Source organism: Nyctibius grandis, chromosome 20 (genome assembly GCF_013368605.1).
Source record: "Nyctibius grandis isolate bNycGra1 chromosome 20, bNycGra1.pri, whole genome shotgun sequence".
NCBI lineage: Eukaryota > Metazoa > Chordata > Aves > Nyctibiiformes > Nyctibiidae > Nyctibius > Nyctibius grandis.
In genome coordinates, this window is record NC_090677.1 from 4,850,267 (window position 1) to 4,865,088 (window position 14,822).

General features: G+C 45.1%; 1 protein-coding gene across 1 annotated transcript; it reads right to left on the reverse strand.

Annotated features, from left to right (window-relative positions):
• Nucleotides 1–373: 373 nt before the first annotated feature.
• LOC137672361 (nucleolar RNA helicase 2-like) lies at nucleotides 374–14,465 on the reverse strand. The gene is made up of 15 exons (XM_068416518.1): nucleotides 14,085–14,465; nucleotides 13,634–13,906; nucleotides 12,094–12,169; nucleotides 10,908–11,086; nucleotides 9,622–9,739; nucleotides 8,770–8,955; nucleotides 7,234–7,379; nucleotides 6,827–6,976; nucleotides 5,389–5,550; nucleotides 4,691–4,810; nucleotides 4,287–4,360; nucleotides 2,975–3,134; nucleotides 2,001–2,135; nucleotides 1,136–1,180; nucleotides 374–627 (listed from the first exon to the last, which is right to left on the reverse strand). Exons 1-15 carry the CDS (start codon nucleotides 14,454–14,456, stop codon nucleotides 433–435), a joined length of 2,391 nt encoding a protein of 796 aa, XP_068272619.1. The 5' UTR covers nucleotides 14,457–14,465; the 3' UTR covers nucleotides 374–432.
• Between the last annotated feature and the right edge of the window lie 357 nt (nucleotides 14,466–14,822).

Genomic DNA, 14,822 nt, shown 5'->3' on the forward strand with positions numbered 1-14,822 from the left:
CAGCAGGCGGGAGCACCCCCGCGGCCGCCAGAGCCCCGGCACCCGTAGGCTGCTCCCAAGGAAGGGCGCTGAGGGGCTCGAGCTCAAATTTTTCTGAAGAAAAATTCTATTTTAGACCTAGATTTTGTACGCGAGGGCTGCTGAACAGGCAGGGTGCGGTAACTACACGTTCGGAAGAGCACTGGTCTCCCACTGCGCCGAGTTTCCAGCGAAACGCTCACCCCTGGAGATGTCCACGATGTTTAACGGCAGGAAAATGGCAGCAGCTGGGCAAAACGAAAAATCTGCCAAAAACACAGCCATTTCAGCAAACGTGACCTTCAGCCATCCTCAAAGACAGCCTGCTTGATCGAGGAATAAAGACAAAGAGGAATGTCGGACAGGCTTTTACTTTTTCATAAAACGAGCTCAGTCCCATATCTGTACCAGAGGTTAATCACGAGACCTGTTAAAATTCCGTCCCTGGTTTCCACTCTTAAACCAGTTGTTTCTCTTGAAGCCGCCGTCACCTTGCCGCCCGTTTCCGAACCTGGAGAACCCTCGTCCCGCCTCCTGGGGGTACTCTTCCAGCTCAGGCAATTCTTTTGCCACCGACAGCTGCCAGCGCCTGGTGTCCCTCCACTGTTCCTGAAACAAGACCAATGCAACGAGACTTTATGTGCCTGCAGGTGTGCCCGAGGTACCCTCTATCATTAAAACCAACACTGAATGCAAAGGCTTTTCCAGACAAATCCCACCCTCGCCAAAACAGGTCGGCAGATCCCTCTCAGGAGAGAACTCACACTCCTGTGACAAAGGATAAACGATCACAAAGGGAAAAGAGGGAGTGAAGTCAACAGAAAACTGGTTAACTCTCAAATACACTGGAGAGGTCAAAACCCAGAGCAGCCAAAGAATACAGGATTTTGTTTAATAAAATCAGGTAATACAATGAGAACTGAAATGAGAAAGGGGAATGACAGGGTATTTTCTAATGACTCTGCTGTGCTCTTTAATGACCGTGTTGTCTATGCAACATCCTTATTAAAACACAAACTTTACCCTCCCAAACCACCCTATATTCAATCCTATATAGGGCTATCACCAAATTTCAAATCACCAGGTTCCAAAGCCAATTCCGGCTACAAAAACATACCTGTATGTTACTCAGTTCGCCAACAGGGATATCAAAGCACACCCCCTATAAAAAAAAAAGAAGAGGCATTTGCTTTCCAGAAGTATATCCAAGAACAGAGACACATCACTCCAGATAGGCAGCACCTGCAACTCATACATGCTAAGTGCAGAAACCAGGAGTGGCAGAAAACATGGTCTTTTGGGGGAAGATTTTATAAGCTGAAGAAAAAAAGCAGTTAAAACACAAAAGCTCAAAACAAAATGCAGACTCCAACGCTCTGTGCTGACAGCAGCATTGCCTGCAACCAGCCTGTCTGTTTAAAAGCAAGACAGGCGTCATCTGGCACCACGAACTCTCTGAGAAGATACCTGCACAGGAGACAAGTGTCAGACACGTCAGGAGCCAGGCTGACAGATGAATGCTGTACTGCTCAGGTCAGGCAGTCAGTCACTGCCCTACACTACAGCTATCTTTTCAATGCAGCAGTATATAGTGTTAGCATGAGTTCACAAAGAAAGGATACGGGTCACAACAACCACTCCCACTATATATATATTTCTGATACTTTTTTTTTTTTAGGAGAGAATTCCTGCATCATCATTTAGGAGCGATGTCTCCATTCAAATAAGTGTCTTTAAAACACTCGACTGGCTTCAATGTTTTGTTTTGTTTTGTTTTTTTTAAACAGTGTATACATAAACAGCAGTTTCAGGGGGCCTCGTGACAGGTTACCATTTTCTGAGAAACGAGATTGAGTAGGGATAGAGTGAGGTATCAACATTTCTATCCTGGTCCTTCAGAACTCCTGCCTCAATCACTGCAAAAACTGGCCATACATGTACACACACAGCCCCTCTCCTTCCTCGAGGCTGGGCCATCTTACCGTCTTCCCCTTGAGGAAACGCATTGCAGATATTTTGGCATCTACTTCCTCACCGAGCTGCTCTTTTAGTCCTCGCCAGGCATAGCTCATGGTACGCATTTCTATTGAACACTTCAACACCATGGTCACAAAGCCCTTCAGGAAAGAGACAGAGAAAAATGTTTACAAGACTACATTTGGTTGGACAGCCTGCAACTCACTAACTAATGAACTATGCAATAACTTGTTGTTGTAATGTAGTATTTAATCCTAAGAAATCAGCTTCCCGGAAGTGAAGCAACAAAAAGCCTCCTAAGAAGCTGAAGGCATCCATCTAACCTAGGACTGCCCATTGATATAAAGGTCAACAGCACTTCTGTATTTTAGCCAGAAGCAGACACATTTATTCAATACATACAGAAAGTTACCGCCAGAAAATGGGTAAAAAAAAACCAAAACCAAACTGATACAAGAAGCACAGTCCAGTCACATGCTATTTCCAAAATCGTGTTACCACACAATGAACTGGGCTACGTTCTCCCTAAACGCATCAGAACAAGGAAGGGCTGTACTTCTCTTCTGCCAAGATCTCTTCAAAATCAGGTATTCACATGCTAGACTTACTTGAAGTATTACAGAAATGTAAAAGCTTCCTGGGAAGGGAAAACTACAACAGCACGAACCAACCTATTAGCTTGTAAAATGTCATTAGTTAAACTCTCTTAGAGCATCAAAGTCTTCTGTCACTGACATCCCTGGAGAAATTCTTTTAACTCCCATTACAAGAAAATTTACTGATTTTGAATTTCTCTGATTTCCTGCTGAGTGCCAGTGAGAGCTGATTTCAGTTAAGGAACAAGCAACAAACCAGCTATTCAGGATAACAGCTATTCAGAAACCCTACTAAAAGGGCCCGAGAAGAAGATGCCACAGCTGGACTGGCCACAAGCAACCCATTTATCCATTCTTGTTAACACAGGTATAGTGTTATTTACCGCAGTCGAGTTGAGTAAGGAGCGCTGCTCTATGTAAGATGCCCCAGAAATATGGGCTAGAGCTGCAGCCAAGGCAGCAACTGCCCCTTTTTCGTCTATGAGCTCTTGAGCAGATTTTCTGAAGTAGTCTACTGCAGAAGAAGGAATAGCCTCCAACAACCTACATGGGGACAACAAAAGTTTAAGAGATCAGCAAAGGCCAGTGTGAAGTGCACTCATGTTTAAGACATAGACTTCAGACAACTTTCAAGACTAACGAATGATCTCCAAAAGCCTTGGCTATCATGCTCGTGCTTCACTACCACTCATTTAACTCATCGCCTTCAGGATGCTGAATACCCACCTCCCCTGTTCATTAAGCCAAGCCTCTTGAACCACGTGTTCAAAACTGAGGATGTACAACGTGGCATGTTTGAAGAGCATTGATTTGAAGAGCATTGATAAAAACATCAAGGGAAGGCTCTAAAATATCAGCATTCCTAAGGCCATGCCCAAGAATCCACAAGAAAGTGTTGCCAGCAGATCCAAGAATCCCTTGCTTTTACTTCACAAGGAAAAGAAGCAAACCACTACAATGCCACTGCTGGGCTGGGGCAAGGCACTTCTTGCTCTCAGTACAAGCCGATTAAATCGTTTTTTTTTTTCTGGGAGAGGCAGTGAAAACAAGCTGGGAAACTGAGAACAGCTACTTCTCTAATGGTATTTTTGGTACACCAGCACCTCCCACCATTTTTCAGTATGTGTTGAACCCAACATCATGCCCATGATCTCCTTTACACTGGTCAAATCCTCGCTAATTATAATAATCCCCATCAATGCAATTTCCACCAATGGGGCAACAAATGTAAACAGAACTGCATGGAATAAAAAAACCCACCCTTGAGAATAAAACAATACAAAGAAACACAGGACAGGGCTACAACACTCTCACTACTGTACAGTAACTCCTTATTATACTAAGTAAAGTGCTCTTTACACACTACTACTGTATCACCTGAGCGGACAACATCAGTTTCCCCACATGACAGTAGCTCCCTGTTCTGCTATTGATTTCTGATGATATAAGCCAAGGTTAATTTTTGCAAGAACTTAAGAGAACATTACGTTCTATGAAAAGGTCTACAAGCACACAGGGGTTTATTGATACCATCTCATGAAAACAGGTCAGTGTCTACAGGCAAACCAGCTGACTTCTATGACACAGGCAAAGACACGCTCACCTACATGTCTGATCCCTTTAAAGCTTTGCCTTAACAGCATTGTTGTTGGTAACAGCTCTAGACATCTTTCAAGAGTAGGCAAATAAACTTACTTTTTGGCATCATTACTTGAAGCTTTAATTACATCTGTAGCAGAGGGAACACCTACACGCTTAAATGTAATCCCCTGAAATCAAGAAAACAAATTACAGTTAAAGGTGTTTTCAGCACTCTACAACTCAACCCTACCTAAGGCACATTACTGCCATCTCTAGTCACTTACCGTTTAGAACATCACCACGGTCTTCACTTAATTTATTTCTAAAGCTACAATAAAGCTTTAAGTTCCTGCCTTTGTTACCTGGAGCTACCTTACAGCAATCTACATGCAGATTGTAACGAAAGGCATTCCTGTCACAGTCTGCCTGCTGACAAAATCTGGTTACAAAATCTGAGTGGCAGAGTCTTTTTAGGAGCTGAATAATTTCATTAAGCAGAGGTCTGAGATACAACTCACCGCTTTGTGCTCCACTTGCTTCAGAAGATCTTCTTCCCTCCTCTGAAATAAACAAATGCAGATCCCAGTCCGGCCAGCTCGTCCCGTACGTCCAGAACGATGGATGTAGGAATCAACGTCCTTCAGAAATTCAGATTAACGTGAGAAAACCTTACGTCATTCAAACTGTTGACATTTATACATTGTAAGAGAGAGAAAATGCAAGCCAAATTCTAATTTAGAAGTCTAAGCAGTGACACATTACGTCTCTATACCCAAACTTGTAACTACACACAAACCACTTGGGTTCGTGGATGTCACCCTGCCCAAGGTACGCTGACTCAGGTTTAACAAACACTATTGACGTAAGTGGGTTTTTTTTTTTCAGTAAAAAGCTCCACTGGAGTTTCAAAAGAAAAAAGCAGCAGGAGTATTTTAGAGTTGTTATGAAACTCAACAACGTTCAGAAGGGATTCAGAAATGCTGAAACAATGTCAAAAGCTATCTTACGACTTTCCAGAGTAACCGAAAACCATCACTTTCACTTCAGTCAAAGCTCAAAATATAAAAGCTTAACCAGGAAATCCTAGGCCTGCATTTACAAAAAATCCACTTCATTTGTGAATCAGAACAGACTGCTGGCGAAACAGAGAAATAACCCACAGTAAGTTCTGTCACAAAAAAATAAAATACAATTTTAGTTTCCTCTAATGCCTTACTTTTGGTGGTGAACACTGTATAACAAGGTCAACCTCAGGAATATCCAAACCACGGGCAGCTACATTTGTCGCAATCAGAACTTCAAACACGCCATTTCTGAAGCCTTTTAATGTAACTTCTCTCTGTTGCTGTGGAATGTCACCGTGCAATGACTGGGCATCCTGTCACAGAAACAAACCATTAACATTTCATTAACAGGCGAGGTCTAGGCTGCAGTATCTAAAGACATCTAACTACAAAATCCAAAATATTGCGCAGAGCAACAGAAAATAATTACCCAGCTGATACCAAAGGAATATAAAGCATCCTACTTTGTGGTTTGATCCTTCTCTGGGACAATGATACGCATACGGTAGGTTTACCGTAGCATACCAACATCAAACTTTACAATTTGCAGCCTGCCATGCCAAAAGGGCTCACTTCAGCTTTCACTTCCACTGGAACAAATGGAGGCAACTTTACTTAAGCAGTGCTTGGTCAAGAGCTAGCAAGAGACATTGCTCCCTTCCCTGGGAAGCCATCCCAAAACCCACAGAAGCTGAAGTGAGGTTTTCAAGGCATTCCCATACCCTACAGGTGGATCTGAACACCCTCCACTTCTAACGGGGCAAGAAACAGACCCAGTGTTTGACAAGGAGAAAGGGGAGTCACAAGCTCCGAATTCAAACGACTAACATGCTAAAGCAGAACTTACAAGCAGAAGAGAAAAACGTATCACGTACTGACACAAGAACAAAGTCATTGGATTTACTGTGAAAGCAGCAGGGCCAACAGACAAAAATTGTTGCTGCAAGATTTTAATGTGGATGGTACATGACATTTATCAAATACTGGGTAAATCATGTGTTCCCACCACTGCTCTCTCTCCATAAACTAGTATCAAACGGGATCTTCTCTGAAAAAAATCCAGCACCTTTTCCCACACTCAAAAAAAAGGGTAATAATTCAAGCAAGCTTAGCAAACCTGCTCAATATATCACCTGAGTTCTGAACAAACTATTAAATTATCTTCCAATGGCGACAAGACATTCCGTTCTACCATATTAGCTGGATTTTCCTGAGTACTGACTGTTCAAAGAATAAATGCTATTAAGAGACGGGCATCCAAAAAGCAAGCTAACGTGAGATGGAATATGTGCACTATACCAGCTCCTGTTTATTACCATTACTACTCTCTCCTGGTTATTCAGCATAAGCTGTGTATTTTCCATTGATCCCGTCCTGCATGATTTTAAAGCCAAAGGAATAAATTCATAATGACAGCCAAGAAAGTATTTTAACTGCAAAGCTCTACTTTCAGAAACAGCTTTCATAAATCTTAAAACCACTCCACAGAAACAACTTCATCCACATAGCTGCAACCTCATATTTATTTCAGGGCATCCAATCCCTGAACGAACGCCCTGTGACTGCTGCTCTCCGCTCAGACCCCGGTACCTGTTTGAGCGAAGCATTCATAGCCAGTTCATTTGCTTCCCTTTTGGTCTCACAAAAGACAATGGTCCGCCCATGGCTGCCGCTGTAGACTTGAATGATATCCCCGAGAACTCCTGCTCTCTGAGATGAGCGACACTGTATAGCCAAGTGCTGGTTGGGAAAGAAACACGATAAGCATTTATGTTAAATCTAAGCCAAGCGCAGGACAGACAAAATGAATGCAGAATTAATTTTTTTTTTAAGCTTGCAAACTACTGCCCCCATATGAGAGTTTTGCTTAAAAAAAATTGTGTGGCAATCATGTGAAAAGTCATTCCACACCCCCGTTTGTAAAGTCAATGCAGAACCCACTTCATCCAGGCCACAGGCTCTCAGGACCTGCACTGCTCTGCAGCAGAATCACTCACTTCCACAGTTGTAGCAGTCCTTTGAGTCTTCTTTCCAATCAGGTCAATCTGTTCATATTCATCTTTCATGTATTTTTTTGCTACGTCATATACCCATCGTGGACAAGTTGCAGAAAACAGCAGTGTCTGGGGGTTGTTCTCAGAACCTGGAAGGAAAGGCCACTGATTTCAGTGATCACAACAGACTCTGAAACTTGAGAACTGATAAAAAAGCAAGAGAGTTGCTCTCAAATTGAGAGGTTTATATGTGCAGTTAAGTCAGCTACAAGAAAACTCAGAAGAAATGAAAACATTTTTAATACCCTTTATACACCAAAGGAAAATTACATTAATTTTAACTGGACCAAACTGGAGCCTTTATCCTGCCTGAGAAGAAATGCAAGACACATTTCTAGATCATCTGCTAAAAATGGTTTAGACTGTGCCTGAAGTCCTCCCACATACCTGAAAGAACTCTCATCTCAGTCCCTCCTTGCCTGGTATTTCAGTACTAACTAGCTGTGAATAGCATGGCTATGTGCAAAGGAAAAAGGCAGGCTAAACAGGACACTACGACCAGGGGGAAGAATTATATAATGAGATAGATTACCCCAGATAAGAACTGCTTAATAAACAGCATCTTGAAAAAGTTTAACCTACCTTCATAGCTCCACAGGATCAGACAGAAAGAAACACACATTGCAAAAGAACGCTTATTAGTCCCTACAATTTATTTTCCAGTTACGAAGAAAACTTTTAAGCTTGAATAATTATGACAACTCTTCCAAAACCTATACAGACTTCCTTTTTTAGAAGATTATCTGTGCTTTCGGCTGTCAGGACAAAGACCAACTCTGCAGAAACGGGGAAAATATAACAGTCAAGTAGAAATGCCAGTGGCTGTACTGGTTCAAACCTAAGATCCATGAAGCTCACGTACTCTCTCCAACAGTAGTCAAGTGTAGTTAAAGATGTGAACAAACTCTGCCAGTAGCCAGCTTTTTGTGGCTTCCAGAGCCAGAAGCGAGAACCTTGCTTTTAGTAACTCTTGATATTTCTACTTCCAGTAACTCATCAAGTCACTTTTCAAAACTTTTGGCATTAGTACAACGCAGAAAGGTATTTCGTACTAAAATAACCTCCTTCGGCTCCGTACCTGCTACCTGGTGGCTTTGCTGAATGCCCACTATATCAGAAAGAAGAAATATTCCCTAGCTGTCAACTTTGTGTGATGATGAGTGTACAGACACGCCATAGCCCTAACCCTACGCTTAGTCACCTCTCTCAGGATGAAGAACACTAGAGCTTACGGACTTGGGCTGGGTTTATTGCTTTTTTTCCTTTTTTCAATCCCCTCCTTCCAGAGGTGCCATTCCAGCCCTTCAGCCATCTGCCACCTTGCTTTGAATCTTTTCCACTTCTACCTTCCCTTTTCTCTGACGTGCAATACTAGCATCGCACAAAGGATTCGAGCTGGGGGTGCACCAGCAGTTTTCAAAGTAGCACAACTGTGTTTTCCGCATTGTCCGCTATTCCTCTCCTGATGTCAGAATTTACCTTTTTTATAAGCAAATCCTAAGATTTCTTCCACTTGTTCAGCAAAGCCCATGTCTAACATGTGATCAACTTCATCCAACACAACATGCTTCACGCTGGAAAGATCCAGCTTGCTGTTCTGAATGTGGTCTTTGATCCGTCCAGGAGTTCCCACTAGAATATCGATGCCGCTTTTAAGGAGATCAACTGGAAGAAAAGAGAAAAACAAGGACAGTGTCAGAATGCTAAGAGACAAGAAGGTAAAAAGTTACCAGTACACAGTAACACTTCTAATTTTAGAACCAAAAAGCTACTGTCCTTCACTTTAATCTCTGAATAAAGCACTGTGTCCAGTCCAAGTAACAAACAAGCAAGCCTAATGGTGGTCCAAGTTGCTCTTCTGTCAGGAATACCAGCTAAACCACAAGCAAAGTTACCGTAAGATATGCCAATTTCCAAGCAGCAATCAGCTGGCATTAGAAACCTCCAGAGCTATAATACAGAAAAATACTTCAGTTTTTCAGCTAAATTCTTTTCCACAGTTACCTCTGGAGACAGACAGAGCCACACGCACATATGCAGTGCCCTCTTTTCCTTGGACAGTTGTCTAATCCCAGTATATGTCCACATAAAAATGCAATAAAGAAGAAACTAAAAGGACTAGTCACTTCGCAGACCTACAACCATTCTTTCAAATAAGGATTTATTGGAACTAAAATAATTCAACCCAAGCTGCATGCTTCCTTTGAAAGCAATGTCATGGGTCCTGACTAAAGGGAAACTCTAAGGGGGGAAAAAAGCCAGTTTTATTTATGGAACGCATTTGAAGAAAGTCAACTCCAAACCAGTCGTAATTCCTTAGTGTTTACTTACTCTGTGCTTTATACGGAGTTCCTCCATAAAAACAAGCCACTGACAATTTCCTGGTGAGATTCTTGAAGTCTTTGGCTACCTGAGTGGCCAGTTCCCTGGTTGGAACAAGAACCAGCACCTGGAGGGAGTGAAAAGAGACAAAAATGCAGCTGCGCTTGGGAGAGGGTGCTAGAAGAAAAGTGTTCACGTCAAACAGCTTGTGCTCCCATTCTTATTCTACACTTGCTGCAGAGGTGCCCAGAGCTCCTCACCATCCCAGCAGTATTTCCTGCCACCTGGAGCCTGCACAACACAGCCTCACAGCCAGCAAGAGGAAACAAGGCAAAGCATTGCTGTCCTACATATCAGTTACCTTGTAATATTCTTTTTCTTAAGTTAATGCCAGATAAAATAGACACTCAGTAACATTATCGAGGACAATGAAGGTGCAGTTCAGCATTAAAGGACAGGAACGGTCACTGAACAATTTGGAGGAGTAAGATCTTAAAAAGATACATAGCATGATGCAATCTAGCCATATATCTTCCTTCTCCACCTACTTGCCTTCCTCCGGTATCTATCCTTCCCCCCTCCCATTTCTTTCAGGAACGAAACAATAAAACAAAGAGCTGAATTCTTGTCTAGAAACCTTTCAGACAATAAGATTTTAAAACTTACATCGCCTTTAAAGTTAATAAAATAGAAGGATGACGCAGGCAACAAATCTGCAGACTATAACAGTTTTTCAGTATAATGATAAGTATATACACTTCATTTGCACGGGAATATGGTATCTGATCACAGGTATCCGGTTACCTATTCCATCTCACACTTAAGGAGAAACGTAAACACCATTTGCATCCATTAAGTTGAGTCTCCAGACATGAGGGAAACTTAAAAAAACAAAACCTGTCACTTATCACCAGGGAATTTATAGTGAGAAACAAGCTCAGTGAACGGAGACAAGTCCGGCTGTCTCAGCCACTACCTGAGAAGAGGCAGAGGATTCAACCCCAAAGCTGCAGCTAACTTCCTGAGGAGAGCAGTCTAGAAGTCCACTACTGCAGTGCCCTGACCATTCTCCCAAATAAGGTCAAAAGGAGCCCTAAATGTGAAACCTGTTACCACTGCAATGCTGCAAAACCTCTGTCACACTGTTGCTCCTGAGCTGAGGGAAGTGTTCGGTATTACAAACACCAAAAAAGGAGAAAGAAATCCCAAACAAAACTACCTAAAGCAACTACAAAATCACTTTCGAACACCGCCATACTCTAGAACTTGGCGTTAACCCTGAAGTGGTAAGTTACTTTTGGTGCACGGCCTCTTCTCCCATCTTGTGAGACACTCTGAAGTTTTTCAGTCAGCGGAAGAGCAAACGAAAAGGTTTTCCCGGTTCCTGTTCGAGCTTGAGCAATCAGGTCTTTGCCATCATATATGGGCTGAAAAGTCTTCACTTGCACAGGGAACAAGTATTTTACACCTCGAGCTGTAACATAATCCAAGGAGGCTTCATTAAAAGGTGCTGATTCTACCACAAGCTGAACAAACAATTAGAAGCCCTCCTATATAACTAGCCCAAATACGTAGGGCACATCATGTCAAATCCTGTACACAACAGGAGACGGAACTTCGAAGAGAACCACATATCTTTGTTTTTATTCCTACCCTAGATCAAAAGGTATGCCCCCCCAACACACAGCTGAGTATCCACAATGAAATACAGCCTTCTTTGTGATGTTCGGCATAAAACAACACACAAAAAAAAAAAAACAAACACATTTTTTCTGCTACGACCCAAGATTTTGTGGTAGCTTGGTTTTGAAGGTAAGGAGGAGGCGAGGGTGTTTGTTTCAAAACATTCTAAAACTTCGGAAATTTTACATAGTGGAAGTGAAACAACCCATCCAAGAGAAACTTCCAAGCAAGAAAAAACATAAAGGAACAAAGAGAATTTTGTCCGAGGAACAAGAATCGCACAGGTTCCCAACACAGAGGATGAACTGAGAGAGTACAGTGATCACTCCCTCAACAAACCTAATCGAGATATGAAAATGCCCAAAACTGTGAGAATAATCATAGACAACCTGTTCACAGGAGCCAAATAGTCTTCATACACAAAACACCATCACATTTATTTAAAAAGTAATATTATAGACAGCAGATACGGGAATTGAAGTAAAGATACATAGTAAGTAAAATGATCCTGACGAGAAGAGAAATCCTGCCTCTAGAACGTATATCTAGGAATAACCACAGCATGGAAGAATAAACTCACCTTAAGGCACCCGAAATTCAACAAAACAGAATCGTCGTTCCTGCTAACAGTGGGTTCTCTGAATCTACAGTGACTGCTCATGTGCATATTCTTAGCACACAATAAACGTAACATGATTTAGGACAATTTACCCTTGGCTTCTGTCTCTGCTTATAGGGGTAACAGAGAGCAACTCTGAACAAATATTTACAGACATTTCTTTTACCACATCAACTAACCTTTGAGAAGGTCGATGGTGACTTGGGAGAGAGGAAAATTGGAGAAGGCGCCTTCTTTTGCTTCTTCTGTCAGCTCCTAACAGGATAAAAGAAAAAAAAAAAGAAAAAAAAAACTATTAGCCCTAAGAGATGAGCAAATAACATACCCTACATGGGCACACAAGAAAAGCTGTGCATTTGCTTTACCACCGCAATTCTACCAGCCACCTCCTTTCTGTTTAAAGAAAAAGAAAACCCTTGTGATGCAGGTACTTCACAAACAAAAGCGTCATCACAGCATAAAGTAGGAAACACGAATCCAGCCACCCTGTATTAGAAGACAAGACACACTGACCCAGGCTGCACCACTCAGTACCACAGAATTCCTATAAGCGAATCCTGGTTTTACATCAGTCTTAAGTAAACACTTCCTGTCAAAGGTCTTCCTGCTCCTGTTACCTGCAACAACTTGTTCAAAACCACCACGACTGCTACCTCATCCCTAATTCAGATATACCTGCACCACCTTTTAAGACCCATGGCAAACAAAGGAACAACTGCCCCTTCCGTGTGATCTTACTGCATCGTGCACATACGCTCGGCAAGACAGGAAAAGAAAACTACCTGTTAAAAATCTTAACTGGAGTCCACTGAAATAATGAGAAGAGTGTTTTTCACAGCAAAACATATTTGGCATCACAATTCCCTGTGTGAAGCAGGAATATCCCTCTAAATCACACCTACTCAGTACACCACGCAAACAGCTTCTTCACCTTGCACGCCAGTAGATACTTACTTAAAACTCACAATTTATCTTCTACTTCAAAGATCCAACAGATAACATCATTGTTGTACCAAAAGCACTCTCTTGATTCACATTCCTATCTTAAACATAAGAGAGAAAACTACCCACAGAAGACCCTATACAGGGGAAGCCAAGCTGCCCAGCACTCTCACACACATGTGAAGCTAAGGGTGAAACCTGAACAGGCAGAACTCCAGAAGCGGGAATTAATGAGGATACCCATGACCTTCCCTTACAGGACACCCTACCAAACACTTCTTCAAAGGGCCTGGCAGCAAAGAAAGCACTGTCACAACACAAAGCAGCGCACGTTACTGGGATGGTCACTGCCTGTGCAGCAGGGAGAAACCCTGGCGCTGCAAGACACAAACCAAGTCGCTACATGAAGACGAGCCAGCACATGGAAACTGCTCCCTGCTATCTAGCCTCCTCCCCTGCAGGATAAGCGTCTCCAAACGGCTTGGCATTGACCACGAGGAGGAAAGCACAAGAAGGAGAGACAGCTACCACGTGTTGGTGCGTGTGCTGCTGCGCTTCCCTCACCCACCCAGCCTGGGTGGAAACGGGCGTGATGCCGGGGCCTCCCCGAGGGCCAGGACCGGGCGCTGGAAATCCAAGGGGAACAGCAGCCTAACGCCCCCACAGCCCTCACACGCCAAGCTCCACACAGCACCCAGCACGTGTTATTAAGCCCACTCATTAGCAGTGGGGCTTTAATTAAGCAAGACAAGGGCTCCGCGAGCAGAGCGTTAGTACCTCCGCCTCGCTGTCTTGCTCTCCAGCGGCTGCGTCGCCGGACGCGCTCCGGGCGGCCGCGGATGTCACGCCGTTGCTTACAGCGGAGGACGGTCTCACCGTAGGCTCGGAGCCGTCGCTCTTCTCCTTGATTTTTTTTGCCTTCTTGGGCACGGGGGGCTCAAGGTCCCCGTCGCCCAGCCCGCTCTCCTCAGGCTGCGCCTGCTCGCCCTCGGCCTTACTGCGACGCTTCACCCTCTCCCGCCGCTTCAGCTTCTTCTCCTGGCTCTCCTCCTGCCGAGGGAGAGCAGCCGTTACACGGAGGAGCCGCCTCCCTCACCGTTATTCGACTTTAAGGCCTGAACCCCCGTGCCCGGGCCCCCCCCCGGGCCCCCCAAGCCCGCGGCGGGGCCGGGCCGTGCAAAATGGCCGCCCCCGCGGCGGCACGTGGCGCGCGGCCGCCCGCTCCCACCTTGACCTTCCTCCGGCGGCCGCGGCGGACGGACTCATCACCCGCCGGCGCCTGCGGCTCGGCGGGGTCGGCGGCGGGGCCGGCGGCGGGCATGGCGGCCGGCTGCTCCCCGGGAAGGTGCGCGGCGGCGGCGGCACTGCTGCCCGTCTCCCAGCGGCGGCCCCAGGCCCCGCGCCCCGCCCCGGCGCGCAGGAAGTGAGGCGCGGCCGGCGGGCGGACCGGGCCGCGGGGCAACGCCGCCGCCGCCAGCAGAAGCAGCGACGGGCCCGCCCCGGTGCCGCTCAGCCAGCCCAGCCGCCGCCGATCGCTGACCGCCGCCGCCCGGGCCGCGGGGAAGCCGAGCCGCGCCGCGCGGCACCACACACCGCCCATGCAGCCGCTGCGCCGCCGGCCCGGCCCGCCCCGGCCCGCCCCTTACGCCGGCGTCCGCGGCGCCGCGCACCGGGCCCAGGCCGCGCTGCCGCCGCCTCCTCCCCTCACGGGGCTGCCGCCGCCGCCACGCTTCAAAAGCCACCTGCCGGGTTCTAGACCTTCAAACCAATACTTACCCTCTGTAATAACGCATGGAAATGCCTCCTGCATCGTGAAAAATACACCCCGCGTGTGTATACGCAGCCTACGCTCCTCACCTTCGCCCAACACACACGGTTTTTAAAACCTTCTAACATAGGATACGAACTTGTAAAATAATATTTTATTTTCTTGGAAAATGTACAGGTTTGACCAGCAGTTAAGGTC

Excerpts from the sequence above, each read along its gene's own strand:
- LOC137672361 (XM_068416518.1), bottom strand. The coding sequence starts at position 14,456 with ATGGGCGGTGTGTGGTGCCGCGCGGCGCGGCTCGGCTTCCCCGCGGCC. Across the intron at positions 1,181-2,000 it reads GTTTCCTCAAGGGGAAGACG|GGGGTGTGCTTTGATATCCC; the intron begins GTAAGATGGCCC and ends TTTTTTTTATAG. Across the intron at positions 628-1,135 it reads GCGAACTGAGTAACATACAG|GAACAGTGGAGGGACACCAG; the intron begins GTATGTTTTTGT and ends GTCTTGTTTCAG.